The sequence below is a fragment of the Cannabis sativa genome, chromosome 2 (genome assembly GCF_029168945.1).
Source record: "Cannabis sativa cultivar Pink pepper isolate KNU-18-1 chromosome 2, ASM2916894v1, whole genome shotgun sequence".
Taxonomy (NCBI): Eukaryota; Viridiplantae; Streptophyta; class Magnoliopsida; order Rosales; family Cannabaceae; genus Cannabis; species Cannabis sativa.
In genome coordinates this window covers 22,735,616-22,749,425 of record NC_083602.1, presented here as the reverse complement: position 1 = coordinate 22,749,425, position 13,810 = coordinate 22,735,616, and the positions used below count along the sequence as shown (strand labels likewise).

Sequence of the window (13,810 nt, the reverse complement as noted above, 5' to 3'; positions counted from 1 at the left end):
TTCAGTTGGAGGACTGTTCCTCTGAGGTGCGTTCTACTGTTTTGAACGAATTTATTAATTAATAGATCTTATGATTTTTATTTAAAAAAAAAATAAATAAATAAATATAAGTGTTATTTAAAGTATTTATTCAAAGAAATAAATAAATAGATTTTATGTTTCAATATGTATATACATGTGGATATTTATTTATTTATTGTATTGTGTAAGATTATACTCTTTTTATGTTATAAATTTTAATTTATACTATAACGTGTTTCTACTACTACTACTATTATAATTATTATACAGGAAAGAAAAATTCTAACTAAGGATATTATAATATTTTATTTTAAATGTACTTTTTTAAATAAATATGTACCTACTTATTTATTTTCAATTTAAGAAAATATTTAAATCATAAATATAAACATATTTTATAACTAATGATATCTTTCTAAGTAATAATAATAATAAAAAATTAATTTATATAAAAAATTTCTCTAACTAAATCTAATAAAAATTTCAAAAGAATTAAAATATATAATTAATAACTAAATTTTCTATCCATAAATATTTATTCTGTTTTCCTTTTTATTTTTTAAAATTAAATTTAATTAATAATTTATAATATGTGTAATAAAATTATAATCTTATTAAATATATATATTTATTATTTATATATATTATTAATTTTTACTTATTGTCTTTTCTTAAATTTTATTTATATTTTTGGTGAATAATTTAAACAACTGCTCGCGAAGCTCGTTTGTATTATAAATACGTGTGTTAGAACACACTTATTTCTGGTCTTTGTATGTGGCACACACGTAATTTGTTATTGTCACAACTATTTTAAATTAAAAATCAACAGTAAGTCATTTAAAATAAAAATTAAAAAAAATATAATTAATAGGCGACGTTAGAGCATCCACATAGTGGAGCTAATCAAGCATATTATAATACCTCATATTTTTAGTTAAAAAAATATACTTCTATATAATACCTCATATTTTAATTTTCTTTAAACTTAAATATAATATTTTTATGTTAATTAAAGTAATAAAATAATATAAAAAATGAGAAATGCTAAAAGACACCTATAGTACTTAACACTCTTTTATGTGTCAATATCGCTATTGGTCCAATTAAGCATCGAGTCCCATAAAGTTTAATGTAATAATTTTTAGAGAGTATCGCCAGCCAATCGCAAGACGACAGATCAAAAGTTACTAGACACTAATAATATCCAAAAACAATGCTCATAAAAAGTAATTAATCAAAGAGGAAAAGAGAGAATTTTTAGTAAATGAATAAGTAATACACAATACAGATTTTGCTTTCCCTATAGAACTATTTGAAGGAGTTAATGGAGTGGATTTTATCCATGATTCTCAATTTTTTTTTATTTATTTATTTTTTTTTATATAAGATGCTCATTTAAAAGGGCGTGCTCAATAAATAGTGTTGAGCTAAGTTTATTTTATAGAATAATTTGTGGTATAAATATTTAAATTTAACTCTTAATTGTAAATAAATACTTAAGTTTAATTTTTTGCGGTAATAATAGCTAAATTATATTTCTGAAACTCTATAGGTACCTAACCGTTAAATGTTAAGCCATTATATCCACGTGTCATTTTCTTATTAGTATATTTGAATTTTTTTTTAAATAATAAAAATGGGTAAATGGCCGTAAAACCCCCAATACTTTCGTTTTGGTTTCACTAAACTCCCAAAATCCAAATTTCTGCGGGTAAACCCCCAAAACCAGGAAACTGTTAGCAATTTAACACTTCCGTCCAAATTTAGCTGTTAACTGCCAAGTTGGATTGTCCACGTGGACACAATAAACACGTGGCACAATTTTATTGGTCTATGTAAAAAATTATTTAAAAAAATTTAAAAAATAAAATAAAATTAATTTAAAATTTTAAAAAAATTATAAATAAAAAAATATATTTTTTTCTTTTTTTTTTTCTTTCTTTTTTCTTTCTTTTTTTTTTCTTTTCTCAAACACATATACCCTCTTCTCTTTCTCTCTCTCTCCCAGGTACGCAAGCCCACCAGTTCACCACCATATCATCTTCAACCCATTGTGGCTTCAGTGAGGCAGCAGGCGTCCAAGACCACCAGGCAGCCCAAGACCACCAGCAGGCAGCCCAACCTCCTCCGGCGTCGTCCTCCTCCGCCGACGTCGAAGCCATTAAAGCCACCACCCACCATCTCCTCCATCTCAGATCCGCCATTAAAGCCGGCGAACAAAGATGTAGCTTCGACGTGGTTGTGGAGGAGGACGTCGGGGACCACCAAGCTAGCTCGGATCGATCTCCTCTCTCTCTCTCTCTGTCCCGATCTCTTCTCTTTCTCTTTATATTTAGGGTTTTCAAATAGTTGTGGGGAAATAAAATTAGGGTTTTCAAATATTAATTTTGGGGTTAAGATTTCGTATATATATCTATATATATGTGTGTGTGTTTGTTTATTTGTTGGATTTGAATTTGTTTGAATTGGTTTGAGCTTGGTTTTGTTGTTGTTGTTGTTGTTGTTTTTTTTTTGTGATTTGGATGGTTGTGGTGCTAGCAGATGACTGAAGAAGATGAAGAAAAAGATGGTGGTGGTGGTGGTGGTAAGGAAGGAATGGTGGTGGCTGGGAAGGATTTAGGTTCAGGGTTCATAGTCAAAGAAAAAGAAAAAAAAGAAAGGAAAAAAAAAAGAAAAAGAAAAAGAAAGAAAGGAAAAAAGATGAAAGAAAAAAAAAGAAAATGATTTTTTTTTTTTATTTTTAAAATAATTAAGTTTTAATTTTTTTTTAAATAATTATTTACATGGACCAATAAAATTGTGCCACGTGTTTATTGTGTCCACGTGAACAATCCAACCTGGCAGTTAACAGCTAAATTTAGACGAAAGTGTTAAATTGCTAACAGTTTCCTAGTTTTGGGGTTTCCCGCAGAAATTTGGGTTTTGGGGTTTAGTGAAACCAAAACGAAAGTATTGGGGGTTTTGCCGTTATTTACCCAATAAAAATTTAATAATTTGGACCAATCAAGAACTGCCACATGACAATTAATTTAACCAGGTACCTACAAAAGTTCTAAAATTATAACTTAGGTATTATTACCGCCAAAATTTAAATTTAAGTATTTATTTACAACTGGGAGTTAAACTTAAGTATTTATGCTGCAAATTACTCTATTTTATACTTATTTTGCTTCTCTCTTATTCTTTTATTTTTTTCACTTTATTTTGTTAAAAATAATAAAATGTGTAAAAAATATCATTTAAATAATATAAAGAAAGAAAAGAAGAAATTATGTAGAGAGTAAATACTATTTTGAACCTTATGTTTTACAAAAGTTACTAATTAGACTCTGTGTTTTGTTAAATGACAAAATAGACTCTATATTTTCTAAAATTGTACAAATAAGATCCTGAACTGTTTTTTTTTTTTTTTTTTTTTATCAAAATAAAACTTAATAATAATCTGATCTAGTAGAGATATTATGAAAAAATTGGTTACATTTTCTAAATCTGTTCATGTTAGAATTTGTCTTAAAGTTGGTTATATTAAAAAAATAAAATTGTTGAAAATTGAACTCAGGTCCTATTTTTAATATTTTGAAAAATATAGGGTCTATTTTGTCATTTAACAAAATAGAGGATCCAATTAGTAACTTTTATAAAATACAAGATCCAAAATGATATTTATCTGATGTAGAAGTTTATGTATGGCTCATATAAATGTGTTAGGTAAAATAAAAAAAAAAGTAAGATTTTAATAAAATATTTTAAAGAATAGAGTTGAAAAAATTAGGAGAGTACTTTGCACCAATGTATTTAACCATAGCAGGAGAGGGATGAGATAGACAATAAAATTTATATTATAAATATAAATTTTCACATAAAATTTATATTATATCTTTATATATTAAAAGTGCCTATCTAACGGCAATTCTTGGTTTAACAAAATATTCTTAAAAATAAAAAGAATATTCTGTTAAATTTAACGATTAGGTTTGATCTTCCGTTAACAAATAAACCCAATAATTAAACCCAAAAAATTAAACAATCTTTTAAATATTAATAATCTTTTTTTAAATGAAAAAAATCATTTTACCCACATATCTCTCTAACAAACCTATTTTGGGAGAATATTAATATTTTTTTTTATTTATTTTTTAAAAAAGAAAAATCTTTATATATTAAAGTTAACATTACGTTATCTAATATTTTCTCTGGATAAGCATAGGAAGCAGAAATACCACTTCTATCTTTGTGTGATTGCAGATATACCACTTCTGTCATTGACCCACTTTTTAGCTTTATAAATGGAGATGTTCATATAATATTAACACTTTACAGAATATTTATAAATATAAACTTACATTACAATGCTATGTTAAAAAAAGAACTAAATAGAATAATCTACTACTCCAATAATAAATTTATTTACAATTTTATAATTACACTAATATTATTTTTAATACATTATTAAATAATATTTCAAATATAAATATTTAATTTTTTCAAACAAAAAATTTGTAATCTTTAAAAATAAAATACATTCAAAATCTTAAAAATACCAAAATCTTAAATAAAACTAGCAATACGTGGCTCGGCACGTACATTCACCTAGTTTATATAAAAACAATTCATAAAACTATACCATTTGAAATATCAATAATTTAACTAATTACATAGTCTACTTATTATAAATTTCAAATATCCATTGAAAATAATATGGGAGAAAGAAAGCAAACAAACAACGGCTAACATTGTTACTACTAATTCAGTTGGTAAACTTCAGCAAACAGCCACGTCCAAAGCTGTGTCTAGTTTGGCCTCAAATGGAGTAGACTTATAATTTACAATTTGATCCTACAACCCCACAAAAAACATAAAATAAAATAAGACTTTTTAACTTTGCACAAGAAAGAAATATTCATTAGATATGTATATATATTTCTTTTAAAAAAAAAACACTAACCTTTTCAGTTGTAACAGATTTGGTCCCTTTGCAAGAAGAGCTTGAATCCATACTCTGACCAGTATGAATCCAGTAACTCCCAACAGTACCAATTTCAGGTGTTGCTTCACTGCTCTTGCTTCTTAACCCTCTTGAAGATGAAGAAGAAGAAGAAATAGATGGTGAAAATTCAGACAATTCTCCTAAAACTCGCCTCTGTTTTATACTGCTAGATGAGTTTTCTTTCTCTCAGACTCTGAGTCCCCAGTAGAGTGACCAATACTACTATTGGATTTAGGTGTTGCTTCTGATCCAACCAACCAGCTAGATAGGCTGGTGTCTACCCCAACTTCTTGCTCTGCAGCCTTTACTTCACTAAACTTGGGTTTTGAATTGTGTCTTTCCACCTTGAAACTTGGCTCTAAACTGATACTGTTCTCTTTCTCTTGATGATGCTTCACACGCTGGGAATGTGATATTGGAAGTGGTGTCTCTTCTTTGAACACTTCCCATTGAGTGAAATTTTCAATTGGGCTCAACACTGAAGAATGACCAAATCGAGACCTTTTTACGCCATTTTGACTTGACCCAATTGCCTTAACTTTCTCCTCAGAAAGACTAGGGACTGGCATTGGACTACTAACCTCTTTTTCACCCTTCTCAACATCACACACTTGTTTCCTAGAATCTATAGATAAAGAAAACAGTGATTCAGAAGATTCCTCTTGCAGCACTAGCCCTTTATCATCAGCCTCACTATCTTCATCTTCTTCCACATTGCTATCTTCTCCTCCTCCAATATCTTCACATTCATCAGTACTTTTTCTGCAATTTTGGTACCTATTATTTGGAACATAAGACCCAACAATAGTATCCAAAATGGGTTTCATTTCTTTTAGCTTTTCTTCATTTCCACTCTTCTTCTCCTCATTACTTTCCACCCAATCACAGCTACTTTCCTTAGTAGATGGCTCCACACAAGTCTTAACATTCAAATTAAAGGTTACCCTTTTCTCGGAACAACAATTTCCTTCCTCCTCAACCTCATCTCTGAGTTATTCAAACACATAGACAAAGATATAAAAGATCAATAAAACAATTCCCACTAAAATAACACAAAATTCAGATAAATCCCATCTTAAGAAACAGCTTACTTTGATTCTCTTATGAATTCTGTGAGTTGTCCAGCCTGTTCTTGCTTTGGTGGTTCAATGAGTTGAGGCGATTCAGTAGTCTTAAGGGCCTAAAATATCTCAGATAAGATACATAAATTTCAATAAAAAGTGCCCAAGTAAAATAAATAAATTAAAAAAGTAAACTGTATTGGTGAGCTTACTTGGTATTTGGAGTGAGTTGCGTTATCTGAGTGTTGATGTTTTGGGCGATTAGAAGTAGTGAAGCAAGCTAGAAAGCAGACCATGATTAAAGCAGCCGCAATCTGAGTGTGAGTTGAGCTTAGTAGAGCCTTGGAGGTGAGTGTGAGTGGGTACCTTTTTGATCTCGAAATGAAGACTGGTTTAGAAAGTTTTGTCAATGGAGATGAAAAGGGGTCTGAAATGTGACCGTTGGGAGTTATTCTCTCTCTCTCTCTCTCTCTCTGAGTTCTGAAATGTGACCGTTGAGATTTCATTCAATTACCTTTATTTATCTACCATATCATATTATTCACTATCACTGTCGAGGTCAGAGGTCAGACTGAATCCCATGTTCTAATCATAAAATGCCCACTTCAAATTATTATCACATTTATTAGTTACTAGTTGAGTCTAAAATATTTTTTGAAAAAATTTGTAACATGATTCTTTGTCATGGTCTTTAATGTTTTTCTTTTTTTTTTTTAGTATTTTTTAAAGCTAAATAATAGTTTAATTAATAGCAATTTCAGATTCTGAGTGGAAGAATTTATAGGTAGAGACTAAATATTCTAAAATAACAAAATCATGAACACAAGTAAATGATTTATGTAGCTTTGGCTATAATAAAAGATATGTTACCCTTAAACTTTACACATTAACATGTTTTACAATCTGAAAAGTGATTTATGCAGACAAAATGTTTTCGATCAATATAATTACCAATAAATTAGTATAAATATACAAACTAAATTAGAAGTAGGAAAGAAATAAACTATAAACCCCAAAAATATTATACTTTTACTATCAAAATCGTTTTTTTTTTTTTAAAAAAAAAGAATAAATAGAAATTTATTTTAAAAATATAGAAATAGACCAATATTATATATATATATATATATATGTAGAAATAGATACATAAAATACATAATTAATTTTATAAAATAAATAATACATAAGATTTTTAAAGTAGCAAATTTATATAAATTGCAAAATTTAAGAAAATTACATTAATAATTAATGTTTGTCTTAAAAGTAATAATTTAATAGTGAAATAATATTTTTGTAAATTAATATGGAAGAACTAAAATTATTAACATTTTATTATAATTATTATAAATTATAGATTATAGATAGATATTGTCTTAGTTTAATTATACATACAAATAATTTCATTTGTTATATTGAATGATTATTAGTATATACAAGTTTTATAATTATTATATTAAAAATTTTCCGTGCCTCACTCTCTTTCGGTGATTCACCGGAGCTATGGCGAAAAGGGCGAAGTTGGCCGGGAAAGTTAAAGCTAAGGGCAAGAAGACAGGTCCTTCATCCTCGGATAGGGTCATCAAGACCAGATCTATGGATGAAATACTTGGAGTTCAGGAATTAGAAGTTCCAGAGGCAATCGATTCAATGGAACAGTACCAAGATCACTTCTCCCCTGTTGCGACTGAAGCGCGAAGTGAGTTTCAGCAGGATTTTTCGGCTTGGCTGGATGTTGCAAACAAGGCCTCTCAGGATGTAAGTACTGGGAAGAATCCTTCTCCTCCAATACTTAGATCTAGTGTTGTTCGAAATCTTGAAACTGCGTTTAAGGGCTCAGAGTTGAAAAGTGAAGAGAAAATGCAGGGTTCGAAAAGTAAAGTGAAGATTGAGTTTGCTGACATTGAGGATGAAGTCAATTACTGGCAGCCATCTCTTGTTTGCTATATAATTGGTGCAAATCCTCCTGTTAGCATTCTTGATGGATTTGTGAGGTGCATTTGGAAGGAATCTGTGGTGAAAGTAGGGCTGTTGGCTAAGGGGATTTTCATCATCAGATTTCAAAACATGGAATAGAGGGATAAAGTGATGCAGCAAGGATATGTATTCTTCGATAGGAAACCTATGGTGATGAAGCCATGGAATCCTATTGATGATTTCACTAAAGAAGAAGTTACTAATGTCCCTACATGGATTCAGCTGAAAGGTCTGGATATCAAGTACTGGGGGGAAACTTCTCTCTTCAAGATTGTCAGCCAAATTGGTGACCCGTTGCAAGTGAACAATATCACAAAGAGCAGAGAACGGCTTCAATATCCAAGGATTCTTGTTTAGGTTAGCCTTTCACAGGAATTCCCTAGCTCGATTTCTTTTACTGATGAATTTGATCATGATATTGATTTGGAAGTTAAATATGAATGGATTCCTCTTGTGTGCTATCATTGTGCTGGTATTGGTCATGAGACAAATAACCGTAGAAAGAAAGAGACAGTGGAGGAGAAAGGGAAGCAGGTTTGGGTTCCAAAACAAAAACAAAGTAAGGAGAAAGAGGGGATTGATGAAGATGGCTTTCAGAAGGTAACTAAGGGGAAAAAAGTGGTGGTGGATGAGGATGTGGCCATAACCGAAGTAAAGAACATGTTTGTTCACTTGCAGAGCAAACTTATATTGGAGGGGGGGGGGGGGAGATCCCTCTTCTTCCAATTGATAGGCTGCTTTGTTGGAAGGTAAGGGGGATTAACAGTCAACATAAACATCAAGAAATCAAGCAATTGATTCAATCTAAGCAAGTTGGCTTGGTTAGTCTCCTTGAAACAAAGGTACAGAATAAAAATATGGGGAAATTATATGCTAGTCTTTTTTTCGGGTTGGTGTTTTTCGAATAACAATTCATGGTTGGATAAGGGGAGAATAATAATGGCTTGGCAACCAAATGTTTACACTGTCGACATTCGGTTCTGTTCAAGCCAAATGATGCACTGTTTGGTGCAGTTCAAGCAACACTCAGGACATTTCCAACGTACCTTGATATATGGATTCAATGATGAGAATAAAGAGAGCAGATGTGGATTGATTTGGAGGAATTGGGCAAAAACATTAAGGAGGCATGGCTAGTAATGGGAGATTTTAATGAAATCCTTAATGCTAGTGAGAGGGTTGGCAAAAGAGCTGGGAACAAACCATCACAACGGTTTAGAGACTGCATTGATCAGTGCGGCTTGAGTGATTTGAAGTTCTCAGGTAATTTTTTTACCTGGAATAACAAGCAGAAACCGGATGAAAGAGTATTTTCTAAATTGACAGGGCTTTGGTGAATTCGGATTGGGTGGAGTCTTTTGTGGATTCAGAAACTGTCTTCCTACCTGAGGGTATTTTTGATCACAGCCTTATTCTTGTATCAATATACTTGGATAGGAGCTTTGGGAAAAAACCCTTTAGATATTTCAATATGTGGAGATTGGCACCAGGGTATGAGGATCGAGTTACTCAAAGTTGGAACTAGCCGGCCATGGGAACTAAAATATTTAGAGTTGTCACTAAACTAAGAAGATTAAAGCAGGTATTCAAAGACATCAACAAAGAGGGGTTCTCAGAAATACACAAAACTGAGAAAATATCTAAAATGGCCTTAGAGGAGGCTCAAAAGAAGCTGAGTACAGATCCTCTTAATGAGGAAAAAATGAGAATTGAGTAGGAAGCAAGCAGGAATTACACAGAAGTACATAAAGCCTATTCACTTTTCCTTACACAGAAGGCGAAGATGTCTTGGCTAAAGTATGGAGATGAAAATTCAGCTTTGTTTCATGCTTCAATTAAAGCTAGAAGGAACCATAATAGAATTTTTTCTATTGAAGATGAGAAGGGGAACTGGTGTGATAATTCAGATAGTGTTCAAAAAGCTTTTCTTGAGTACTATATTGGGCTGCTGGGTATGGAGCAAAGGAGGAATGTCAATCAGAGTATTATTGATCTCAGCCCTAAGCTCAATGAAAGCCATAAAAGAATGTTGACAGCAGATTACTCTCCCTCAGAAGTGAAGGAAGCTCTCTTTGCTATCCCTGGTATCAAGTCCCCTGGTCCTGATGGATTTGGGAGTTGTTTCTTCCAGGAAAACTGGCAGCTTGTGGGATCTGAAGTTGAGGAGGCAGTGGTTTCATTCCTGAATTCAGGAAAAAATTTAAAGGAGATCAATGCTACCACCATCACTCTTATCCCCAAACTAACTTGCCCAAAGAGTGTTGCTGATTTCAGACCAATCTCTTGTTGTAATGTACTATATAAAATTGCCACCAAGATGATTTGCAATATATTGAGGACCATCTTGCCTGATCTTTTGCAGATAATCAAGGTGGCTTTGTACATGGGAGATTCATTGCGTATAATGTGTTAGTTTGCCAGGATTTGGTAAGACTATATGGAAGGAAGAATTGCAAGCCAAGTTGTATGATCAAGATTGATCTCAAGAAGGCGTATGATACAATTGAATGGGACTTCATTGAGGAAATGATGGTAGCTTTTGGGTTCCCAATTCACTTCATTTCCCTCGTAATGAATTGCATAAGAACCCAAAAGTTTTCCTTACTCCTCAATGGATCCATGTGTGGATTCTTCAATGCCAAAAGAGGATTAAGACAAGGGGATCCCATGTCCCCATTGCTCTTTGTATTGGGCATGGAATACTTATTAAGAATACTTAAGAAAGTGGGGGAATGGCCAGGCTTTAAGTTCCACGACAGATGCTCTAGTATGAAGTTAAACCACCTCTATTTTGCTGATGACCTCTTAATTTTCAGCAATGGAGATTTTATTTCCATTGTGCTGATGCTTAAAGGGCTGAAGTTGTTTTCTACAACCTCTGGTCTCCTTCCTAATGAGCAAAAATCTGCCATTTATTGCTCAAGAATGGCAGATGGAGATGTTAAAAGAATACTTGAGGCATCTAGCTTTAATAGAAGTTCTCTCCCCTTCAGGTACTTGGGGATCCCTATATGCTCAAAGAAGATTAGCAAGGCCGAATGTCAAGAACTTCTTGAGAAAATGGTGAGCAGAATCTGAGCTTGGAGTACAAGGAATATTTCTTACATGGGAAGAGTAACTCTAATAAATGCTATCTTGATCTCTATCCACACTTATTGGGCGCAAATAATGATCTTGCCTAAGAAGTTACTTAAGGATATAGAAGCTATATGCAGATCCTTTTTATGGAAAGGAATACAAGGAGGAGCAGGCTCTGGTTTAATAGCATGGGATGCAATTTTCAATTCAAAAAACTCGGGGGGTTGTTAGGTTATAATTAACCTATATTTCGGGTCTTTAAAGTTAGCATTATCTCGTCTATTGGTGTCTTTTGGAGCAGTTTTACGCTTGATTTTCATTATTTCAGGTTCCCGGGGTGTTAAAGTTCGAATTCAGTCAAATGGCGAAAAACTGGGACAAACTTGGAAAAAATTGGAAAATTCAGTTCCAGAAGCATCAGTAGTCGCGACCTCCAGAGAGCCAGGTCGCGACCCTTTTTCCTGGTCGCGACCCTGGTCGCGACTTCGTAAGTTAGGCAGAAACTCGGTTTTTCGAGTTTTGCCTGTAGTCGCGACCAGCTTAAATGCTAGTCGCGACTAGGTACGGAAATCGCAGATTTGACCTAATTTTGATTTTTCACTCAATTGGAGGCTCACCACTCATCCCTATATAAGGAATACGACATTGAAGGTCAAAGGCAAGCAAAAACAGACCTAATAGTGGAGGCAAAGTGGAGAGGAAGCTATCTTGAAGACCCGGAGCGATACCACCTTCTAGTTTCTTTCTTTTACCCTTTTTATTCATCTTTATGTTTGTTTTTATTTCTGAATTAATCATGGATGTTTTTAGAGTTATTATGAACTAAATTTCCCAATAAGGGAGGATGATGATTGTTGTTTAAGTTTATGCCTAGTTAATAAATAATTGCCATTCCTTCATCTTATGTGTGAATACTATCTTTATTTGTGTTTAATTTCATGTGTAAGCTTGATCACCTTTTACATGCTCTATGATCCTAATTCGAAATCTGAAAAGTGAGAATTAGGAATGCTAAAATTTGGATAGTCTAGGTTTTGATGTAAAACGAAAGTATTTACATAGCCTTAGTGACTAATAGATTATTGCTTAATGCTGATTTTGTGTTGATCTAATTAAGAAGTTAATTAGAGAACATATTATTTAGAACCTAAAAGATCTGAAAAGAGTTAGGTTAATTTATAATCTGTCTTTCACATTGAGATAAGGATAGCATTTAGGTATTGACATAGGTAGCTTATCAACAGGATTCACCTCCCTAATCTCTCATCTTGATTAATCTTCGTTTATTTTCCCTTTAATCTCTGAGTTCTTTATTTTTAAATTGCAAACTTATTATTTTACCAAATAGAATCATAAGTATAATTTAGTAGTACTTAATCCAATTCCCTGTGGTTCGACCTCACTTGCGTGAGATACTACTTGATACGTACACTTGCGTAATAAACAGAATTTTCGTAACAAGTTTTTGGCGCCGTTGCCGGGGAATTGTTTAAAGATTGATATTACACAAAATTATACTAACTTCTACTTTGGTATATTTTCTCTTGCTGATTTTTCTAACCTTTTTCTTGCAATATTTTCTTGATCTATTTCAGGAATCATAAGTGTATGCGCCGTCAAGGACAAGCAGTGATATTACCAGTTGATCCCGAAATCGAGAAAACTTGTAGGAGAAACCGAAAGAACAAGAGGCAAGAGGGAGTTTCAGCAACTGCTGAAACTTCAGACATCATGGCTGCCAATGCTGTAAACAATGGAGGCAATAACGGTAACAATGGTGGCGCAGTAGAAGATCAAGCTAATGGCCACAGCTTGAGAGATTACATTCTCCCTACTCTGACGGGAGTGCAGTCATGTATCAGGCCACCGGCAGTGGATGCAAACAACTTTGAGATCAAACCTGCCATACTTCAGATGGTGCAGTCTTCAGTTCAGTTTGGTGGCCTCCCTTCTGAAGATCCTAATCTGCATCTTTCTAACTTCATGGAACTTTGTGAAACCTTTAAAGTTAATGGAGTTAGTGATGATGCTATTCGACTGAGACTGTTCCCATTCTCTCTTAGAGAGCGAGCCAAGAGTTGGCTAAACTCCTTGCCACCCAACTCTATCGCCACCTGGAATGATCTGGCAACGAAATTCTTGTCAAAGTTTTTTCCTCCAGCCAAGTCTGCAAAGCTGAGAGGAGAAATTAATAACTTCTGCCAACAAGATAATGAATCTCTCCATGAGGCTTGGGAGAGGTTTAAAGATCTGATCAGAAAGTGCCCTCACCATGATATAGAGAAGTGGATGCTGGTCCACAACTTCTACAATGGGTTGGTAGGAAATACAAGAACTTTAATAGATGCTGCAGCTGGAGGAGCCTTTATGAGGAAGAGTGCTAATGAAGCTTATGATCTATTGGAGGAGATGGCTCTAAACAATCAACAGTGGCCAACTGAGAGGAGTCAATCAAAGAAGGTAGCTGGTGTGTTAGAGGTCGATGCCATCACCAAGTTGACAGCACAGGTTGAGGCATTGACAAAGATAATTGCAGGGCAAGCTAAACAAGCCCAAGTTGTGTGTGAGTTATGTGGGGGAAGCCATCACTTTTCAGAATGCCAAGCTGATGTGGATGATTTGCCAATGGATGAAGCTAAAGCCATTGGAAACTATTCACAGAACAACAACAACAACTATGGGTTCA

General features: G+C 33.1%; 1 protein-coding gene and 1 non-coding gene across 2 annotated transcripts; both read right to left on the bottom strand.

The window, feature by feature from the left end:
* Positions 1-4,618: 4,618 nt before the first annotated feature.
* LOC115719177 (uncharacterized) lies at positions 4,619-6,673 on the bottom strand. Its single transcript, XM_030648121.2, has 4 exons — positions 6,285-6,673; positions 6,103-6,191; positions 4,970-5,998; positions 4,619-4,860 (listed from the first exon to the last, which is right to left on the bottom strand). Exons 1-3 carry the CDS (start codon positions 6,576-6,578, stop codon positions 5,170-5,172), a joined length of 1,212 nt encoding a protein of 403 aa, XP_030503981.2. The 5' UTR covers positions 6,579-6,673; the 3' UTR covers positions 4,619-4,860; positions 4,970-5,169.
* A 6,623-nt stretch (positions 6,674-13,296) lies between these two features.
* LOC115721465 (small nucleolar RNA R71) lies at positions 13,297-13,403 on the bottom strand. Its single transcript, XR_004012487.2, has one exon. It is a non-coding gene; the product is annotated as a small nucleolar RNA R71 (small nucleolar RNA).
* Between the last annotated feature and the right edge of the window lie 407 nt (positions 13,404-13,810).

Bases quoted from the DNA above. Each gene is read 5' to 3' on its own strand.
- LOC115719177 (XM_030648121.2), bottom strand. From the start codon at position 6,578: ATGAAATCTCAACGGTCACATTTCAGAACTCAGAGAGAGAGAGAGAGA. The intron at 6,192-6,284 runs GTAAGCTCACCA...GAGATATTTTAG, and splicing joins CAACTCACTCCAAATACCAA to GCCCTTAAGACTACTGAATC. The intron at 5,999-6,102 runs GTAAGCTGTTTC...TGAATAACTCAG, and splicing joins GAATTCATAAGAGAATCAAA to AGATGAGGTTGAGGAGGAAG.